Source organism: Panthera onca, chromosome D1 (assembly GCF_046562875.1).
Source record: "Panthera onca isolate mPanOnc1 chromosome D1, mPanOnc1 haplotype 2, whole genome shotgun sequence".
NCBI lineage: Eukaryota > Metazoa > Chordata > Mammalia > Carnivora > Felidae > Panthera > Panthera onca.
In genome coordinates this window covers 39,028,963-39,051,440 of record NC_138348.1, presented here as the reverse complement: position 1 = coordinate 39,051,440, position 22,478 = coordinate 39,028,963, and the positions used below count along the sequence as shown (strand labels likewise).

Below are 22,478 nucleotides of genomic sequence, written 5' to 3'. Positions count from 1 at the left end.
GGAGTCCTAGAGTCTGAATTTGGACCTGGATCTGTCTGACCATTAGAGTCCAATTTCCTTTAACCTTTACACTGTGTCTCACAGCTCCCTTTCCCCAACTAATTACCTGTGGATTCATGTAGCCCTGTCTTTACCAAGCCTTTGAAGGCAAGATAATAAAAGCAGTAGATGGATTCATGATTTATGCAAAAGGTTTCTCCTGGAGGAGTGACTAGGAAGACTGTGAAAGGCAGGAAATGATGTCATTCTTGGTGTGGTCTAACCTAGTGCTGGGTTTCTCAACCTCAGCGTTATTAACATTTGGGTTGCATAATTCTTTGTCATGGGGACTGGCCTGTGCATTGAGGGATATTTAGCAGCATCCCTGGCCTCTGCCCTCGAGATGTCAATAATCATCCCCCACCCCAGTAGTGAGAGTCAAAATTGTCTCCAGATATTGCCAAACGTCCCCTGGGTCAGGGGTGGGGGCCTAAACGCACCCTTGGTTGAGAATCACTGTTCTACAGGGTAATTATTATATATGCTCCCCCAACTCATCAACACAGAGATGGGGGGCTTTGTGGCATATGTGTGGGATACAGCCTGGCCTTGGAGTCTGAGTTTCTGCTGTAGCACTATTTTTAGCCTCACCTCTGAGTTCACTGAAGGGTGGGCCTGATTCCCTTAGTCCTTCCCTTCAAGGAGTTTGAGGTCTAACTGGGGAAATGAAAGGAGATGAAGAAAAACAACCAGTGGAAGCAGCATATAATATGTCTGTGGAGAGGCCCCTGTGGGCTTCCTTCCAGGACGAGGGGGTCCGGAGCTGGGCCTGTGTGCAGTCATCTGTCTTGTTCCTTTTCAGGACCAGGCATCGCATTTGTGGTTTACCCAGAAGCCTTAACCAGGCTGCCCCTCTCTCCGTTCTGGGCCATCATCTTTTTCCTGATGCTCCTCACTCTTGGACTTGACACTATGGTGAGCCGCGTCCCCTTATCAAAGGAAGAGCCTTCCCCGAGGCCCTTCCCGAAGACCCTCTCGCCTGCTTCCTCTGTGCAGCCTGTGGCCAGGCTGGCCTTGGTGGTCTCTGAATGTTTCCCCGAGCAATGTAGGATGGTGAGGTACCTGTCCAGGGCTCAGGACAACTTTGTATTCGTGGGTGACTCGTGGGGTCGTGCAAAGAAGCCGTTCCCTCTCCTTCCCTCCACTCTCCATGCAAGTTTTAGCCTGTGGACTTCCATCTTTGGTGTCACTTTGCCAATGCAAATTCTGTGGGGCTGGATAAGAGGGAATAATATGAAGTCGATTTTAGGGAGATTGCCGTGGGGCTGAGACTGCCACGAATCTTGCTGGCAGGGGTTCAGACTTTAGTGGTTGGCGCAAAGAGGGGTTTTCCTCAAGTTGAAGATCAAATTCGAGGTAAACTGGAGGAAAGGAATTTACATCTCATGAATACCAAGTGAAGCTTCACATGTCCTGACGGATGAGTGTGTGCAGTCTCCGGGGGCTGGATACGCAGTTTCTAGAGCTCACATCCTTTTGGATTCCCCTTGCTGGCCTTGTGGGTTGGACCCCAACAAAGCCTTTTAGACCCATCAGGGGAATGCAGTCCTAAGAACCAAACCTCATGCAAATACCTCTTTCCCCGGTGGGAAACACAAAGGACCTTGGGAACCTTTTGGGTTGGGTGGTTTGTCTCAGATGCCCCTCTACTGGCACCGTTCCAGTTTGCCACCATCGAGACGATCGTGACCTCCATCTCAGATGAGTTCCCCAAGTACCTGCGCACACACAAGCCGGTCTTCACTCTGGGCTGCTGCATTTGTTTCTTCATCATGGGCTTCCCTATGATCACTCAGGTGAGCTGCCTGCTGGCCACAGGCTTGGGGTGGGGCACGTGGGGGCCCGATGGCTATCTGCTCGAGACTCTTAGTAGTAGTCGAGTCACTGCCATTCCAGTGTGGACAGCACCCAGTCATGAGGGATTCTGGCCACAGATAAAAACCCGTCACCTTGGCTACTAGTGTTACTTGTAGCATCTTCATAATTGAGATGTCGCTTCCCTGAGCCAACAAGACAGGTGTGTCCTACTTTTAAGAAAATAGAATACATGAAAATCCAAATTTACTGACCAGAGAAATTCCCAGTTGGTTACTCATTACACATGGGAGTCAAACAGCTATTGGATTCCTTCTAGTCCTGCACGTTAGCTTGCTCAGTATATGTATTGCTTTTGCTCTCTCTCTCTCTCTCTCTGTGACCTTGAGCAAGTCACTCCTTTGGGCCTTAGTTTCTTCATCTGTAAAATGATGAATTGGCATAAGATAGTCTCTAAGCCTCATCTGTCATGGAGAGGCATAAAGAGCAAGGTAAAGGTGCAGGGGGATGTGTGAGGAGTGCCCAATGACACCTAAAGGTCATATGAAGGTCAGGGGAGTGCAGATTTAGGGGTAGAGCTGTCTATTGCTTAAGGCAAAAATGAAACCATCTGCCTGCTTTCACATATACGTCTTCAGATGTTGACCTTTGCCTTTTAAGAGTGAGATGTTAGATCACTTTTCTGTGCTTGTTTTATTGATTGGCTCAGAGTCTCTCTCGAGGAATTGCTTTGCCAACATGGCAAGGCCCCCAGCCTGCATACTAGACTGGGATTGGGTTACCACTGTGGAGGGGAGGGGAGAGCCTTTGACTCCTGCTTGTATCTGACTCTCTTCCCCACAAGGCAAGGATTGGCTGTTCTAAGTGGGAAGAGCCAGGATCCAAGCCCACCGGTGTTGATCGTTTTCTTTTACCTACCAGGGCGGAATTTACATGTTTCAGCTTGTGGACACGTATGCCGCGTCCTACGCCCTCGTCATCATTGCCATTTTTGAGCTTGTGGGGATCTCCTACGTGTACGGTAAGGAGATTGCCATGCTGACTGCCAAGGGAGGACTTAGTGTCATAAGGCATCCGTGGCAAGTGGGTTTTCCATATTTAATAAGATAATGACAGGTTTAATTGCGGCTCCTTGGGAAACATAAGAGGGCTGCACCTTTATTTCCAAATTTGCCTCGGGACCACCGTGATCCGAATTTAACTGAGAAGCAAAAGGTGGCTGATGGTGAAACTCAGAAATCCCTCTTTGTTTCAGAAACTCCTAAGACCATGCCTTTGGGTATGGTCTGACACGTGATGACTTAGGATCTGTGGACGTGGCCAGATTAGGGAGGAGGAAAGCTGCTTTGCAGGTGTGAAATTATTTCCTGGTCTTGCAATCCTCATCGAGCTTGAGGCAAGAAGTAGCTTCAAGGCTGGGCCTCAGATACCACAATGAGAAAAGAGACCACCAGCCTCACTGGTCTTAGGAAACTTTATTAACATAATGGAAGTCTGTGATGCAAGAACTCAATCCGAGCTTTTCCCAGGAATGAACTTCCAATTTCCTTACAGTTTAGTCTGTCCTATTATCACCATGGCAACCTGCATCCCGTAATTAATGGGGGCTATTATCAAGAACAATAGGAAGGTAGGGCAGCAAATGCCATTTTTGCCTTTTGTGTGGAGGTGCTTGTGCTTGGTGGAGGGGTGTCTCACCAGGGGATCTCCTGGCCCCCTTGTGTGCACTGCCAGTCACACAAGCAAGCCCTACTGGGTTCAAGGCACTAATGACTTCTCCGTACCTGGAAGTCTTAGAACCATCCACAGACTAAGGCCTCCCTAACATAGATAAGGTCACCAGAACCAGGAATGTGAACAATGCCAGTAGAGACTATTTGTATATTAAAACCAAAAAGACATAGCAGCATGCTCTAAACTAAAAAGAAATGCAGGGTATCACTTGGAACACACGCTACACATAAAGGACAAATGTCTGGAGGAAGAGGGGTCAGGCCAGACAACTCTGCAGAACTCCCCCTTTTAATTAAAGCTGGGGGCCCAGAAAACTTCACTGTATGGCCAGGTATCTGTCGTTGGTAGGAGCATCTTGCTTTTAACGCAGTTGTTAACTTCCTGCCCAACAGGTGCTCAACAGCTTCTTGCTCTCCTGAAAACTTCATTAAAATGGAGGGGTGGTGGTGATGATCACGATGTGAAAAGGAAACGTCTTGGGTGCAAAACTTGGGTGCCCCAGAAACAGGAAGATACTACAGTCATTTGGGTGTTGGTAGAAGGGACATTGGTCTCAGTCTAGAAATCACATCCCCGTTGCCGGGAGAGTTTAGTTTCTGCTGGCCACAGGCATGGGGCCAGCACTTTGGGCGGAAAAGATAGCCTGGAGTCGGCAGTGAAGGCTGATTGAGGACCTGCCGTTGAGTCAGGGTGAAGTGTCAGAGAGCCTTCTACCTGAGCAGACACTGGCAGGAACCCAGTCAATGTACCACTGTGAATCTTAGCTCTGTGCCCAGACACCAAAGGCTTTGCCATGGAGAGGCAAGAAGAGGCCCAGAGGCCCCCTTTTGGAGACTCAGCCCCTCGTGGTGGTCCGCTGGCAGAGTCAGGACGGAACTTCATTTGCACCCTTGGACCAAGTGCAGAGAGCTGTCTCGACCTCCTCTACTCTGTGTCCTTACTGCCGACTGCCACAAAAGGCACACTTGCACAATTCGATTCTATAAAACAGTGCTTCCCAGTGTGGATTACATACATCATTAAGATAGAGGCCTTTAAAATTTTCTGTTTTTAGAAGTGAAATTGCGCCCCCTCCCCATTATAAATCTGATAGATTTCTTGGTTCGGAAGGAAAAATAAACCCTGAGTGCCTTAGTCCCTGAGCTGTGCTAATTTTTCCGGGACCATCAAGAAAATTATCTGGACTCTAAGAGAGCTGGCGCTCAGCTGCCTCCAGAACCAGGCTGACTCTGTGTTGAGCTCAGGGTGAGCGCAGTAAGTCGGCATGAACCTCTGATTTGGACCTGGATAGAATTTTAAGATTTTTTTTAAGTTTATTTATTTATTTTGAGTCAGGGAGGGACAGAGGGAGAGGGAGACAGAGAATCCCAAGCAGGCTCTGCACTGTCAGCATGGAGCCCGATGCAGGGCTCGAACTCACGAAACTGTGAGATCATGAGATCATGACTAGAGCTGAAACCAAGAATCAGATACTTTACTCTGGGCCACCCAGGTGCCCTAGATCTGGATAGAATATTAAGAAGTGAATCTTAGAAGAAAGGAAAAGCCTGAACATGTATATAATTTATACTCCAGAAAGTGGTATGTTCTTTACTCAGATGATGAGGCCAGACTAATGCAAAGTTAGTCTTAGGCCATTTAACATAGACCTGTGAAGAATGAAAGTGAACCTGACTGATGTGAGGCTCTCCCTTCCTGACTAAGCAAGTGAATGGCAGAGATTTGTGTTTTCTTTTTGGTTCTAATAGTCTCTAGACTCAAGATTCCAGAGGAGGAAGAGGTCATTTGAACACATAAAACATGGTGGGTGTACTTTGCAAGTTTTATCTTTGGATTTGAGTAGCTGATTCAGGTTCTGCAGTCAGGATTCCTCAAAGGCCAATATCTGGGTTTGAGGGATCCAGGTTGAAAAGTGGAACTCCCTATGTTCCGTGTAGGTGAGATCCCTTTAAGAGATTTTTAAATAAATAGAGTCACTTGGAAAAAATGATTTGTACCTTCCTGGAGCTCATCAGTTCAGGAGACTTCTGTCTGGGGGACCTTGTGCCTGAACTGCTATCACAAAGACCTCCTGTCTGCTATCTGCTAGACTCTACATTGTGTGTTTCCTCTAAGTTGCAACATGTTAAATTATCTTGCTTGTGTTTTCAACTTTGGTCAGTTACTTGTTTCATATCTCAGCCCCCAGACTGTCTTTCTCCACATCCTCATGAGGGATGTTAGATTCACACCAAACAGTGGCTTTTACATGATGGAATATGTCCTTCTTCAATTCTTGTTACCCATCCTGCAGGCCGAACTCATCGAGGGCTTTGTAGTACAAAACAAAACAACCAAGTCTCTCCAGAACTCTACGCATGCAAGCTTAACTTTGTTCCTCATGACTCCACCTTCTTTAAGAACATTGTTGACTGAAATGTCACTGTCTGCCTCTCATTCAGAGTGCAAATTCCCCCAGCAACATTTGCTGGGGCTCAGTAAACCTTAGGAAAGACAGGCTGCAGTCCATTAATAACTCACGCAGGTAAATGTGTGAGTAAATGAACAGGTATTTATTAGGTGCTTACTGTATGTCCTGTGTGCTCCTAGGAAGGTGGGGAGGGATATTCAGGCAATTTGCCAGCTAGCTCCAGGAAGAGTAAGGCCACTTCACACTTAACATTGAGAGGAAGGTCAGGACTAAGCTGCATATCCCTGGTCAGGAGCTTTTGCTGCCCAAAGAAAAAGGAGGGCCAGAGTAGCCAGGAAAAATCTCAAGAAGGTACTGTCTGAGAGAGAAAAAGATATAGAAAAAAATAAAGACTGAGATTTAGTGAGTGTTGAGCTTATTGGTAACCAAGGTGGGAAAAATATGAGCTAACACATAGGGTTTTGGCTTTTAGAGATGGGGCCTTCGTTATAAAGGAGCAATTTGAGGTACACACAGTGTCAGAGGCCTAACTTGTGGGACCTAGTACAAAGTGAAAATGCGGAACCCCTCATTAAAAATGTACTAAGAATTTCAAGATGGCAACCAAAGACCATTAATCCAGGGGCAGCACCCTTCTGAGTGTGGGGCCCAGTACAAGTGCACAGCTCACATGCCTGGAGGCCAGCTGTGGCTGCACAGGAGGGAGAGCAGCCCCCTGAAGATCATGTTTAGACCAAGGGCAAGGGTATGGTTTATAAAGACAAAAGCCACAAAGCTGCATGGGTGAAAATGATTGGTTGGTTGAAACAAGTTTTTTATTTCTCAGTTTAGGGTTGGTTGGTTATAAGGAGCTTGTGGGAACCAATTTCTGAGCCCCAAATCTGTTTGTTGAGTCTAGAATAGTAGCCATGATTTACCACATTTTTCCTGCTGTTTTCCTGCTAACTCAGTAACAAGCAGTTGCTCAGATCCCTTTTGGAGTTTATCTTACCCCTCCAGACTCGAGATCATGCAGCAGGCAAGTCCCTATGCATATGCCCCAGGCTCCATGAACAATTCTTTTTATCAAGAGTTAGGCCTTGGTGACTGGGTGGCTCAGTCGGGTAAGCATCCGATTCTTGGTTTCAGCTCAGGTCATGATCTCAGAGTCTTGAGATAAAGCCCTGCATTGGGCTCTGCACTCACAGTGTGGAGTCTGCTTGGGATTCTCTCTCTCTTTCTTTCTCTGCCCCTCGCATGCAGTGTCTCCCTTTCTCTCTCTCTCTCTAAAATAACAAATAAATTTTTGAAAAAGAAGAGTTAGGCCTTGAGGGTGAGGGGGATTTGAGTCAATGGAAAGAACAGAGCAGGAAGAGGAAGCCACATAAACAACGGCCTGAGAGGAAGGTAGCCATTGACACAGTAAGGGACCCAGGTGGGGACTTGGGTGAGTCGGCCATGGGATGGGTATCACTGGACTGGGTTTAGAGCCAGCAGAGGGTAGAAGGGTTGGAGAGCCTGATCAGGAATGAGTGGGAGGCAGGAGGACGAATGCCTGGTGGCTCTCAGCCCGTTCTCCTGTGCTATACCTGCAGGGCCAGACCACAAGTTGGCAGAAGGGGCAGAACCATCATGGGACCTGGAGCTAGTGGGAGGCCAAGGCCAGGTGTCCAGAGCCCTCATGTGAGTCCCAGAGAGGGACATGACTTTCTGGACACTGAGCTGGCCCTGGAACCCAAGCCTCCTCCCTCACCATCCCAGCACCATGCTCTCTGCATCAAACTCTGCTTCTTGCTGAATCTGAGCAGCCCCCATCTGCCCCTTCCTACAGTTCTGCATCTAGCTCCTTCACCCCTCTGGGAAAGCTGGAGTGCTCTTTACCGCCATCCCTCTCCTCCTATAGGAGGCCATCTCTGTGTCTTCCTCGGGTCTAACACTGCGCTCCATCAAATCAGTTTCCGAGTCAAGCTGTACATCATCATCTCTTGGGGATGGTCTATTGGAGAGGAATAATCTGGTAACAGAATTGAAAACAGTAGCAGAAACTTCTAGAATCTTTTTTTTAAACACTCAGGCTTCCTTCAGTGTCTTGTGTCTATTTTTCTGGGTCTTAGCTTTGATTTCTATTCCTTTGAGTTTCTCCCCTCACTGCTCAGAGAGGCCACTCATTTGAAGGCATTTGATAACACTAAAGAACATGCACAAATAACAAATCCAAAGAGGGTCAGGTCAGCTGCTTATGGCATGAAGTTCTTGCCTGTGAATATAAGGAACCAACCTGGAGCCTCTTTGTGTCATGGATTGATCTCTCCAGTCCCCCCAGCAAACCAACAAAGGCTCAGAAACAGAATACCTTTCCTGAGATCACACCATGAATTAGAGGCGGAACAGGGGTTCAATTTCTTAGATCCTAACTCCCCATCCAGCACTCTTTCCCTTGTACCACATTGTGATTGACCCTGATCAGGGTTTAAGACAGAATAGGAAGCTCAGCTGCCACCTGAGAAACTTTAGAGTGAGTTGAGAACAGCTGTCTTTGGTGAACCTCCCACACCGTTCCCAGAGCAGGCTGCTCTATAGCTAACCTCAGGCTTGGCTGTCCTCCATCATGGCTGCTGTCAGCAGGGCCTGGTGATTCATGATCATGAGAGTTAGCTGACATTCTGGGTCTGGGCTTGGCATGGAGTAGAAGCAAATAACAGGAGCTGAGGACTATGGAAGGTCTCAGGACCCATTATTTTGAGGATGATGGCTAGAGTGGACTTTTGAGGGTAAACTTTAATATTGAAGTATAACATCGTGTATACAGGAAGGAACACATAACTGAGTGTACAGCTGAATGAATTTTTACCCCTAGGTAACCAGCATCCAGATCAAGATATAGAATATTATCAGGGTCATTTTTAAAAAAGGGGTTGAGATGAACTATTTTGTTCCCTGAAGGAATACCAGTGTCTGCTTTCTACCCCAGCAAGAGATTGCTTTTTCATATCACATTATTCTTTCCTGCTGCCATGCAGCACAGAGCAGGCATTGAGGGGACAAGGCTAGAGGATAACTCTGGGCTGAGGTGGGGACAGGGGCACAGGTCAGGTGAAGGCAGCTCGTACAGGTGCTACACAGGGAGTGGATGGCTAAGGGTAAGAGATAGCAAGTGAGGAGTGGAAGTGGAGCCCCCAGCGACTGAATTACCCTGCTCCTCATGGGGCTAAGGGCAGAGGACCCAGAAACCTAAGGGGGTTGGGAGAGCCCAGGAACTGGAGGAACAAGTGGCCAATGTCTCAAACAAAAAGGTCTCAAGATGTGCAAGGGATTATTCCTGAAAGGAGGAGGCATAGTGGAAATGGGGGCTTTCCCCAAGGAGTGCCTCTGCTCCTCTTGACCTGCAGGGTACCCACTTTTCACATAAATGACCAGAGGATGAAGGAATGGGGAGATTTAAGCTGAGGCTCCTGGGCCCCTGGTCAGAAATACTGACTCACTGAAGCTTGAATTCAGGGAGCTTTCCCATCCCATCAGCATGGCGACCCACACTTGGGGGAAAGCCATGCTTCTGATGAGCTCAGGAAACAATGTGAGAAGCTGTCCCTTTCCAAAACCTTCCTCAGTGGCCCCTCCGTCCAAGGAGTAGCTTAAAGGTCTTGGTAAACTGTGAGTGTGTGGGGATGGTAGTTATGTGTGGCCATGAGAATAACCATCTCCTCTGCTTGATACTTCAGTGAAGTTGATCGGTGACCAGGACAGCAGTCCTTTGAGCTCCAACAGAGTGGGCAGTGGCCGTTGCCATCTTACACAGAGTGAAGATAAATTGGCTCATGGAAGAGTGTCCTTGGGAGGGTGGGGACAAAAACTAATATGTAGTGACTGTCACTCTAAATCCCAAGGCTTTCGTAATACACTGTGCTTATTGACCACGATCGTAATGGATTTTGCCGAAGTTGTTGCTAAGCACATAAGGCCATCTGTGAAAACAGCCGCACAGGTGACTATGCCTGGCTGTGGCAGTGCTGAGACGCCTGGGGTAGACTGCAACTGAGCTTTTTAGATGTTACCTTGGGATGACATTTTTGACCCTCACTGCAGAGCATATTTAATACCTATTTAAATGTTCAGTTTGCCCTAATCTTCCTGGCAGCGAATCATTTGTCTGATGGTTTCTTGCATAATAGGGGTCATGCTGACACCAGTCTGGGGCCATCCCTAGCCAATGGCACTTACTTGAGGGCCTCTAGACCCTGTCCTCTACCCTCCCTTCCCCCAACCCCCTGCCACTGCACCTCATGCTGTCTCCACTTGTCTATTTGCAGGCTTGCAAAGATTCTGTGAAGATATAGAAATGATGATTGGATTCCAGCCAAACATTTTCTGGAAAGTCTGCTGGGCGTTTGTAACTCCAACCATTTTAACGGTAAGGATTGCACGCTTTATCGTGTAGTTGGATCTCGCCTGTGTATGTGGTGCTTTACGTTTGAACAAGGTGTATTATTCTTGCCTTCCAGAAGAGGAAACTGAGGTTCAGAGAGATCTAGTGGCCCACCTGAAGGTGCTTAGCGGTGACTCATGCAGTTTGGAGCAACCTTACAGAACATTTCCTCATGTACTGTTAACAGATTACAGTCACATTTCCCACGTGCTAACCACGGTCCGGGCTCTGTTCAGAGAACTTTATGTGTGCCACCACATCTCTCCCTCACAGCAGCCTTGTGGGGCTGGCGTTGCAGTCGCCTCCATTTCACAGATGAGGAAGCTGACACCCAGAGGCTATGTGACTTACCTAGCACTGCACACCTAATAATTAGCAACCACCGCCTGGGTTCGAGCCCAGGCAAAAGGCTCCAGGACTCTTGCTCTTAACCACTACTCAGTAGAGCTGCTCTACAACCAAGATAGCATAAATTAGACCTTTATGGTTCACTTTTATTGTTTTTTGAGAACTATCTCATCATCCTCAAGTGTGACGATGACATTTTGAGATCATCTGACATTCATCTTCTTAAAGATCAGAGCCCTTCATGTGTCAGTAAATCTGCATAGGGACTTGCATGCACATCCCATCCCTTCCTTTATTGTGATACAGGCTGAAGGCTTTGCCTTAATTCACCCTCCAAGCACAGTAATTGACTGTGACCTTGCCTTTCCTCCGCTTCCCTGGCTTGTGATGGGTGCTATCAAAGCAAGGCAGCGGGAAGCTGGCTGTAGTTCTGGTTGCAGCCGGCAGGTGGCACTGGAAACCAGAGTAAGACCGTTTAACTTCAGCACCAGGTTCTCTAAAGGAAAACAAGACAGGATGAAGTAAAATTGTAAAGAAAATATGTATTTCCTTTTTTTTAAAATTTTTTTAATTAAAAAAAATTTTTTTAACATTTATTTATTTTTGAGACAGAGAGAGACAGAGCATGAACGGGGGAGGGTCAGAGAGAGGGAGACACAGAATCCGAAACAGGCTCCAGGCTCTGAGCGGTCAGCACAGAGCCCGATGCGGGGCTTGAACTCACGGACCGGACCATGAGATCATGACCTGAGCTGAAGTTGGACGCTTAACCGACTGAGCCACCCAGGCGCCCCTCTTTTTTTTTTTTAACTGTCACAGAGTGAATTTTAATCAAAACACCTCAACTGATTTCCGAAAAGACATAAGTTTAGACAGAAAAACCATTCAGCATTTATCTCCCTCTGCACTGACATGAACACCATACTGAGAGGCCCACATCAATGCTCACATTTTAGAGGCGATAATTTGTCAGAAAAGTCCCACTAGATTTGGGGCACGAGGGGTGAAAAGAATCAAAATGGATTTTCCAGTTTCTTGAGTTTAGGACTGAAATGTATATGAAGAGCTCAGATTTACCTAATTGGTGGGGGGTGGGGGGGGACTTTGAAACTCTCCTGCCTGGGGGCATTCTCTGGCTCTCCTGAGCTTCACCATTTCCCCCAGTCACCACCACATATGATTTATTCTTGGGTGAAATCAAGACCTGACTTTCCTTCCTGTCTTGGAAGAGATTAAGCTTCAGAGAATTTTATTATATTTTGCAGAAACGTATCACATAAACGTAAGAACCGGCACCACCATTTGTGGAGGTCTGTTTGGAGGAAGGCACTTTGCCCCTAAAGCTTCCGACCACTCTGCTTAGTGGGTGATTCTTCCCCCCATTCTACAGTTATGTGAGCTGAGGCCCGGGGAGGCTAAGGAGCTTGACCAAGGCCACAAAGCTTTCAGGAGGCAGAGCTGAGACTTGAATCCAGGGCTTCTAAGCCTCAAGCCCACACTCTAATAAATTTCTAGAAACTCAGTGCTTTCATTTCCAAGTGGAGTTTGGCCAGTTTGAAATTAAAATAATTCTAATCTCTGTGAGCAGAGAGTCAGGGAAAAGAAATTGCAGGGACTTGCTGTGTTTTTTGAGAAAGTTTCTCAACCATGCTGTGCTTTCTTGATTTCAATTATGCAACTCCCATCAGAAACCTGTAGAGATCCCAGAAAAGCTCCTGATCCAGATTCCCCTTCTGTGTTTGGGAGCTATGGACAAGTAGAAGCGGCCAAATCCATTGTCAACTGATGTACCTCTCTCCTTCCTTGGCTGCCATCAGCAAAATGTCAGGGTGGGCCTGACTCAGTGGTTAAATTATTATCTCTCATGGCCAGGCTTGTCTCAGGCAGGGTTTTATCAAAGTTGGCTTGGCAGAGGGAAATTTATGGCAAGAACAGGTGTGCACACATAAGTTTGATGTGGAATTTGTGCAACTGGAAATGGGTACCAAAGGACCAAGCCTAACACTTATTTTTTGCCACTTGCCCTTCTGTAAAGCGAGTATTTGTGGTATGCTGGAATGAACTGAGATTATGGGTTTAAATTACTTAGAAACCTCTGAAATGAAATTGATCATTTTTATATGTGCCTTCTTGGATTTATAGAGCTATAAATATTCCCCATGCAATTATTGTATACATAGTCAGATCACGTTACTGAATTATGTGCACACATAAGCAGATGTATTGCTATTTATATAGTAAATGAAATGGAGTAACTTACCATAATTACATTAGGCCATACTTCCAATAGACTGGTTAATAAAGTTTATAACTCTAGGGGCAAATGTTTAAAAAGGGGCCTAGATTAAGGCATCTCTTTCCGTAGGAGCAACGTTTTCAACAGCCGTCTTCAGGCTCATGTTGCTTCAGATCAATACATTGAATTATTGTTGCATTGAAATAATCACTTGGCCCAGCAGCCTGGGCTTTGCAGCAATAATATAGATATGCCTTACATTTGTATACTGCTTCATGCTTTTCTAAAACACTTCCATATATCATCTTTGCTGACATAATTCCCTCCAATCATTTTTGGGCCATTATTTTACTGCTTAAGATAGAATGAGATGTGCGGGCGGCAGGGGCGGGGTGGGTGGAGAAGGCAGGACTTATGTCATCATTATTAGGTACATTATTCTCGGCTGCCACTATATTGCCTCTATGAACATGGGCAAGAACATAGTTTCTCAGGTCAGTGCTCCCCAAAGGTGTGGCAAGAACAGTTAGAACCCCTGTTCTGTCTTTTCCAGTGCCTCTCTTTGTGTTCCCTTGTTCCCATGGGTGTTCCCTTGTTCCTTCTCAGCTGCTCTAAACTTGCTTTCAGAGGGTGCTCATTGCTCCTGCCGAAGTGTGCAGTGATGCAGATAATGGGCATCATTATGATGCCATATGATGATGCAGAAAATGACTCATCACCTCTCTTCAAATTGAGAGGGGACTTTTGAGTAAATATCAGACCATTGTTCCCAGAAAGCCCTTGTGTGTTGTGTACGCAGTGTGAAATATATCCATTTTATAGCAGAGAAGTCTGAGACATGAGGGTCCCTCCTCTAGTTAGCGGTGGAACCGAGATCAGCCTGCTGGCCTCTTGGCTCTTGGCCCACTGTTGGGTGACACAGCCTGTTCATCCTGAGTCGGTTGAGAGTGCACCATGCACCCACTCTGTGCCCCATGGTTTATTATAGGACTCAGCTTCAGGCTCAGTCACTGCTTGCCAACCACTCCTGGCCTCACTCTGCCAGCTTTAAAGGCAGTGCCTGGATACGGGCCATTCCCCATTCAAGGAGAAGTCAAGGTAGATTCAACTCATTTATTTATTTATTTTTGTTTTATTCTTTAATGTTTATTCATTTTTGAGAGAGATTGAGAGAGAGAGAGAGCATGAGTGGGCTGTCAGCACAGAGCCTGACGAGGGCCTCTAACCCACAGACCATGAGATCATGACCTGAGCCGAAGTAGGACACTTAAACGACTGAGCCACCCAGGCACCCCATCAACTCATTTCTAAAAATATTAAAATCATACATTTAGGGGCGCCCAGGTGGCTCAGTTGGTTAAGCATCCAACTTCAGCTCAGGTCATGATCTCACGGTTCGTGGGTTCGAGCCCCGCGTCGGGCTCTGTGCTGACAGCTCAGAGCCTGGAGCCTACTTCAGATTCTGTGTCTCCCTCATTCTCTGCTCCTCCCCCACTCAGGTTCTGTTTCTCTGTCTCTCAAAACTAAATAAACATTAAAAAAAATTTTTTTAAATACATACATTGAATGGATTCTTTCTCACAACAAAAGCTTGATTATCCACTATAGAAAGTACAGACAACCCTTTAAATACGCCCTGCTCCACGCATCAGTCCCCTTGATGTATGGCCCTTACGGTGTCTTCACAGCCTGTGTGTGTGTGTACCCATACACGTTGCTCAGTTCTGGGAGATGGCAAATGCAGCTGGCCAAGTGTGTGTCATCTTCCTCCTGAAATTCAGTTTCTTCATTTGGAAAATGGATTATTAATAATACCTCTTCCAGGGTTGGTCTGGATATAACATGGGATCATAGATAGGAAAGCAGCAAACTGATGGCAGGGGCTCAATACCTGGCTGTTAGGAATGAACACTTCGCATCACCAGCCTAACACATGTGTTTCTCTTTTCTTCCTAGTTTATCCTTTGCTTCAGCTTTTACCAGTGGGAGCCCATGACCTATGGCTCTTATCGCTACCCTAACTGGTCCATGGTGCTCGGATGGCTGATGCTCGCCTGTTCGGTTATCTGGATTCCAATTATGTTTGTGATAAAAATGCATCTGGCCCCTGGCAGATTTATTGAGGTAATTCCATCAGCTCCTTTTCCCTGCCATCCCCTCCCGAGGGAGAAGCTCTCAGAGCTCCGTGCATTAAAAAACAACAGATTCGGTAAACTTATTCTCCAGGGAGACTTGGTGATTAAGTGATCACAGTTGCCACCGTTTCTATTAAACCCGTTTTTATTATGTATTATTCCTCTAATGGAGAGACTTAGCCGATCTGCAGGCCAAGCTGTTATGCTCTTCCTCAGTGCCCTGGCAGCTCTGGGGAATAAGTGATCATGTCTCCTCTTTCCTGGAGTTCCCCTCCCCCCCTCCCCTTACCCACAGTTTACATCTGATATTTGGTTTTTAACCACACGTCGGATTCCCACTTTCCTGATGTGCATCTCTGTCCAAGTCTTCTCCCTCCAAACATCTATTCCCATTACGTTTTAAATCACTACCCCTTCCTGTTGGACTGGTATTAGAATGGCTGAGGGGTCCAAGCTCATGAACATGTCACCATCCCCATACAATGTAATGAGAGGTCCGGGGCATGGCTGGTGTGAGGTGAGACCTGTCCTTGTTAATCCCTTGATGGATACTTTCCTCATTTCTAAAGAAAAAAAAAATCCCCACCCTGACTCCACGGTGTCTGGGAACGCATTGCCACTTGTTCAGCCACCAGTGAAGTGTGGTCAGGCTTTTGTTACTTATGAGAAGTCACTGGCTCAGGTGTGCTAGGGATAGATCAGCACTGCCTCTGTCTTGAAAATCCAGAGGTTGGACCTTTTGGACCAGACCGGTCCTCCTCAGGGTTTGGCCCCGGGACCAGCAGCATCAGCACCACCTGGGAGCTTGTTGGAAATGCAAATGAGCAGGCTCCAGCTGGCTCCACTGAACCAGAGGTGGGGAGCGGGAACCACCCCCCACCCCCACCCCCCCACCCCCAGTCTGTAGTTTAACCAGCCCACCAGGTGATTCTGATGCACACTCAAGTTTCAGAGGCCTTGGGATAGACCAAGGCAAAGAAACACTTGCCAATAGAGGGCAGCGAAGAACAGGTGTATGGACTTGGCTCTTGGTCAGATTGAGAAGAGGAAGAGAGGTCTCGGGAACATCCCACACAGGGGGTGGCTTTTATTTTCAATGGACTGAAAATGGAGACAGAGTTGACAAAGGGAATGTAGGAGTCTCCTTACTGAAGCGGTATTCCAGTTTGCATCCTCAGGAAATTGTCTGCTGTCCCCTTGAGGTAAATTACTGTGGGCCCCTTTACCCCCAGGGCTGTCTCCCTCTTGCCCCAGATGAGCCTCCCACCAACTCACCCAGAAATCTCATTCCCTTTGAACAGAAGCTAGTGTAGCCTCTGCTACTTTTGTCTTAGGCCGAAATTCCCTAAACTGATGAGTTGGTTCTATAAATTTATTATGGTTGATTTGGGACACAAAGGTTGCAAACTGATGATTAAGGGGAGATTAAACTAACAGCTATAAGAAATAGCTTCACTTTAATAGGTAATAAACATATAATTGTTCCCCCTTATGGAGTCTGAAATATGTTTTCTTAACTTTTTTCTAGAAAATTTTCCCATCACATTATGTTTTCTGTAAAAAGTTCAGTTGAAGGATCAGAGACAGTCCCATTATTTCTGGCTCGCCTACACTGCTGAACCGAATCAGGAGCATATGTTTTTTGTCAACAGATAATTAAAATCTTTGCTCACTCTTGGCAGTGTGTTTTTGGGGTTGTGTTTTTTTTTTTCCCGGCCATTTATATACTTAGGGGAAATATGCTAAACAAAATCCAATTATTTTGATGTAACAACCTACTGTTGGGACTATGGAACAAAAGTAACTGAGCGCATGTCTTTTATAGACTGCGTCTGGCAGTGGAGAGAGAAGCTTGCGAATTCTCTTCATTTGGAAGGAAAAAATGTATAATTAAAATCTGGGTCCTTTATCCTCTGTTAATCTTGTGCAAGGCAAACTCCGAGCAATTGTTATATTGCTTGCAGGGCGATGTAAATAACTTCAAGCGAACCAAACCACGTCTCCTCCTTAACGTCCCTTGACCTCGTTAATTAAGAGGGCTATCTTCCTAACCGCTTCTCTTGGCCGGGGACCTCTTGGCTTAAGGAAGGTTCTGGCAAAAGTGGTGTCAGGCAGTTTGGGGATAGATGGGTGCTGCCTAGGGGAGGGATGGCGTGTTACTTCTGTGACCCTGTGTGTCTTTGGCTTCTTTGCAGAGGCTGAAGTTGGTGTGCTCGCCACAGCCGGACTGGGGCCCGTTCTTAGCTCAGCACCGTGGGGAGCGTTACAAGAACATGATCGACCCTTTGGGAACCTCTTCCCTGGGACTCAAACTGCCAGTGAAGGATTTGGAACTGGGTACCCAGTGCTAGTCCAATGGCATGGGATGGCCCAGACTTGATCCTGTTTTTCCTCTCTGCCTCCCCTAAGGTTTTCCCCAGCTTTCTTCCCATCTTCTTCTCTCTCCTCACGTCTTAGTTCATGTCCATGCATGAGAATGGTTATATAGAAAAGTAGGACACGGTGTCGCATGCTGTAGTGAGGAGCTAGACAGACCACTTGAGGCGCTTTGCCTGTGTCCATGGTGTCAGTTTCCAGAGGGGTTGGAAGCTCAGGCTTTACCCGGCAGGAGTGGATCGACTAGGTGAGTGGGCATTTTCCGGTGAAGTCACGAGTAGGTACGCGAGACCCGGTCGGGCGGGAGTATCCACTGTGTGTTGTCCTTGGTGGTGCCACGGAGGCTTATATAAAATGGCAGAATTACAAGACTGTTGTTTGGGCTCCATAGTGTTGCTGAGCTGAGCAATGTAGTGATTTCATTCAGATGCAGGAAGTTTAGGAGGGTATATTTAGATGGTCGGCAGGGGTCTGAAAATGGTTTAGGATAAGACAAACCAGTGGATGTGGACACCACTGGGGTGTCCAATTGTAGATTTCCATTTACAATTGGGGATCTGTTTTCCCTCATTTGGGCCAACTGTCTCAAGTGTGCCAAGAACTCAGAGACTTGTCCGTGCACACTGCGAATCTCAGTGGAGAGTTTTCTTCCTTCACTTGTCTTCTGCTTTTTCTTTTTTCTGAAGTAACTATATTTGTGAATTCTCTTCATCATTTCCTCTGCCTGTACACAAGGAGCCATCCTGTAATTTGCCTCTGTATGGGCATAGCAGAGCTCCATTCTAGTTTCTACATGACATTTAACGCCGTGGTTCAGTGTCACAATCCCATGTTTCTTCTCCTCAAAATGTCTTTCTATGAGCTGTAGATCCCTGGTCTTCCAACCTCTGGGAAAACAAGATTTACCCGTTTGTGTCTATATATTTTCTATATATAAGACATAACCTCCTACAAGACAGAACACTTCTCAATTTTTACTCTTTTTCATTCACAATAAATGCCAACTGTGGTCATAGAGAAATCAAAGAAATGGAGAGTTTAGTTGAAAGCAACCATGATAGTCCATGTGCTGGTAGTAAATTTTAGGTCACTGTATTTACAGAAATTTCTGGTAAATACAGCTTAGGTAAGTAGCAAGTGAGCCAATTAAGACTATAGCTTTTAAGACTACATTTAGCCGATTCAATTTTAAGACTTCCCAATTCACAATACTCATAACTGTGCTCTAATGAGAGCGAATCATATGTCTGCAGAGATTGGCGAAGCCATGACCTTTATTATCTTCTTGTATCCTGAACATGCATATATGAGATTTTTAAATGTGATATGTGTTCATGTAGTCTGTATGCGTAGTGGTGTTTTCTGTCCTTATAAATATCTTAAGAATCACTGTAGAGATGGTGAGTTTAGAATAGTGTAGTCCGGATTTTTTTTTCCTTACAGTAATAATATCTGAACCTAAAATTGTTTTCTTTAGGGGATACCATCTCAATCACTTTCTTACTTGTTTGTCGTCACGTAACAGGGTCTCAGGCAAAGTTTTCAGTTTAAATCTTGTATATTGATGTGACCTTTTCATCCCGTTCAACAGCAGTGAACCCTAACAAAAGACCTTAATGTAACATATTTTTACTTTAAATGACTTCATTGGTTTAAAAAGAGGTCTCAACTCATTTTACCGAGCTCTTCTTTTTCTAGGGCAAATATCATTGTCATTTGCCAACACTGACGTGATTTTCCCGTTTTTGAGAACTGCCTGTGGAAACTTTAGAAAAGGAAACAGAGTCTACGGCCATACCACCCTGAACGCGCCCGATCTCATCTGATCTCGGAAGCTAAGCAGGGTCGGGCCTGGTTAGTACTTGGATGGGAGAAAAGGAAACAGGGATGGGTTTTGAACTGTAGGTTTTCATCTCTTTTGTCTGCAGTGCCTGTTTGTTCTTCCCCTCTTTGTTCTCCTTTTCTGCCTATTTCCCAAAGCTAGAACTTACTAGAATCTATCACAGAGACTACACTGAGCTTCCCCTAGACACAGTGTTAGGAACCTGAGCTGCGGCCTCACATGCCCCCGTGTTTCCCATAGTGACTTGTCCGCCATGAACACTGGTCTCCCCAAGAAAGCCATATTGATGAGAAGCCCCCCTTACTGTAGCAGATTTCACATAGTGGTACCGAAAATTAGCGTCTCCAGGTGATAACTGGTGGAGCTGGAGAGGCAGGGAGGAAAAACTTAGGTTTGGAAATTATCTCTAGCTTTTCCAATTTGAAGCCTGGAGAAAAGAGCTGAAATCAATTAGCATTCTCTCACGGGACTGGTGTGTTTGTGTCAGGGCGAATGATTTTGGCTTCCCTCTCTCGCCTCTTGGCTAACACTGGAGTCCGATGCTGGATGCCAACCCAATTTCTGCTAATTATTGCTGTCGTGATTAAAAGAAGGGGTGGGGTACCCGACGGCTGCTGCCAGGTTTGTCTCATATGAACTTGAACTGCAAGTTGACTTATGAGGGCAGGGGCCTCCTTGCTAGCTACATTCTGCTGTGAATGTTACAGTTGGAGGCAGCTACATTTGTGTTTGTCGAGATGTGTCCAGGCTGAGACTCAGTAGCTGTTCCCTGAACAGCCAGAGTGTTTTTCCTTTTCCCTACAATTGCCAATTTTCATGTAAAATTTGCTGAAAGGTGAAAGGTTCCGAACTTATCTGGAAACGGTGACTTTGTAAACTCCGTTTTTACCCATTTCTCTAGCTGTGTTCAACTTTGAGGCTTTCCCTGGCAGACAGGTGTTCAGCATCCAAGCTGATTCCTCATCATGTATCAACCTTTGCCACATTCCCCCCCCACCCCACACTTGGCTGGGATGCTAACCAGGTGGATGTTTCCATGCTATGTGTTTTCTTCCACAGTCAATTGGATGAGAAAAAAATGAATGAGTAAGAAGAAAATGAAGGGCATTGTCAAAAACGGCTCCTTGAGCATTACCCTTCAAACTGAGTTAAAAACCAAGTTGCTGAGGAAAAATTTTTGTTGGTTTTTACTGGGCAGAATGGTGAGGTATTTTCCACTTGTGAGATAATTTCCTAACACCAACAAATGCCAGAAATCCATTCAGAGAAAAACAAAAGCCATATGTTAAAAGCAGTAACCTTGTAATATCCTTAAAGGAGAAAAAAAATGTATATTTCTTAACTGTTGGTGTTGTGGCTTCTTATGCAAATATTTGTCTTGCGTATTAGTAACTTTTAGTCTCTTTAGGGCTGTGTGTTTGTCATGTACAGATGTGTCCAGTCTGGTTTTATTTTGTTTGTTTCTTTTATATTCATTTGTTGCATGAAAGTCGTGGTCAGTGCAAAATCTCGACCTCAACGTCTTTGAAATTTCCCATGTGTTTTTAATGTGTAAGAAATGTAACTTGTACTTCAGTGAGCAGCACTTTAAAAATAATTTAATACAATGATCTTTAAATGGCTAAGACTTGGGTTGTCTTTACGCTAATATTGCATTAGAGTTGAGTTTTCCTTAACTGAGTCCTTATTTTGTTATCTACATGTGCCTCAGTGCTGCCTGACAACCTTCACCTGTCAGCATGGTCTTCCCATGCCTAAAATTTGAATTTTTCTTTCCTCTTTGTTCCCTTGGCCATCAGTCATCGTCCTCTTCCCAGAGACTTGCACAATAACGGTTGCGTAATGTGTGCTTGATGGCAACATCACACTGCTGCTGCCGTACCTGGATTTGGGTTTGTGACATTCGTCTTTGAGGCAGCTGACTCCAGTGGGAGCATGCTGTATGGCAGGTTGTCCTGCAGGCACTGAAGGCCAAGGCCAGCAAAGGAACATTTCCTCTGTTTCACACTGGGTGGGTGTCATGCACGAAACTTCCAGGCTGGGAGCAAAGGCTTGGGTGAGTTTAATCTCGATAGTAATTTCTCCACGAAGTGTCCCTGGGATTTCTAAAAGCAAAGCTCCCTATCATTCCCAGAGTTTGCTTCAACTGTACAGAAAGGCCAAGTAATTTTGAATTGTGGTCTTGGCTTGGATCACCTCTGAGCAGCCTGCAGCCAAAGAGAAAGTATTTTCAGATTGGGCATGAATCATCTCTGAGAGCAGAGGTTTGATTTGCCTGCCATGGATTAAATACATCTTCAGGTAACCATTTGCCTTATAGGTGTATTTTATTGTTAGGATGATACTTAGTAATTGACTAGGAACTGTTTTGTCTTTTTTTTTTTTTTTTTTTTTTTGCACTTTATTGTGGACCTATCATGGAATAGGTTTATTCTGAAATTGTGTACTTGGCTAATGTCCTAAATGCAGGCATCGTATGTGGTACTGTTGCCTATGAATAAAGATGTGTTCCCTAATCAGGTCCTTATATTTTTTCATTAACTGTACATGAAGAAAATATATTATGTTACAAATGATGCATCATATATATATCTTACAGAGTACATATTATATACTGTGCATTATTCATTTAAAAAGTCATTATTCTTGAGGCCCTACCTCAAATTTTGTATTTATGTCTACAAATGCAATTTATTGTATTATATATTTGCCTATTATATACTGATATAAATTAGAATTTATCTTAATAATGTATGAGTTCACAAACCCTAAATAAATGTCAGTGTTTAAAACATGATGATAATAGTATTGTATTTATTTCAAACCCATTACCCACATTTTTTCTTTCTTAACAAATGGACTTCAGGTATCCCCAGGATTGATCTGTTTTATTGGGAGAAAGCTGGAACAGAAATGGAAAACTGCCCTCCCGGGAAAATGAGATATTGCGCCGCTGCAGAAACAAATATCAATTAAATTGTTATATTCTTAATCATCAGAACACACTATTGTTTGCTGAATTATTAATTATCCCTCATAGGGAAGGAGAGGGAGGGAGCGAGAGACTCTGAGTGCATCTGAACACAGGGACTGGGCGAGTTAAATCCTTGGGTGTATTTGAATGACCACTTTGTCAGTCT

At 45.4% G+C, this 22,478-nt stretch overlaps 1 protein-coding gene across 1 annotated transcript in view; it reads left to right on the top strand.

The window, feature by feature from the left end:
- Positions 1–21,983, top strand: part of SLC6A5 (solute carrier family 6 member 5) — a 67,395-nt gene extending 45,412 nt beyond the window's left edge. The window contains exons 9-14 of the mRNA XM_078433320.2: positions 842–954; positions 1,704–1,835; positions 2,776–2,875; positions 10,285–10,385; positions 14,941–15,108; positions 17,315–21,983. Coding sequence (XP_078289446.1) covers positions 842–954; positions 1,704–1,835; positions 2,776–2,875; positions 10,285–10,385; positions 14,941–15,108; positions 17,315–17,470 — 770 coding nt within the window. The 3' untranslated portion in view covers positions 17,471–21,983. The remainder of the gene's footprint in view (positions 1–841; positions 955–1,703; positions 1,836–2,775; positions 2,876–10,284; positions 10,386–14,940; positions 15,109–17,314) is intronic.
- The last annotated feature ends 495 nt before the right edge of the window (positions 21,984–22,478 follow it).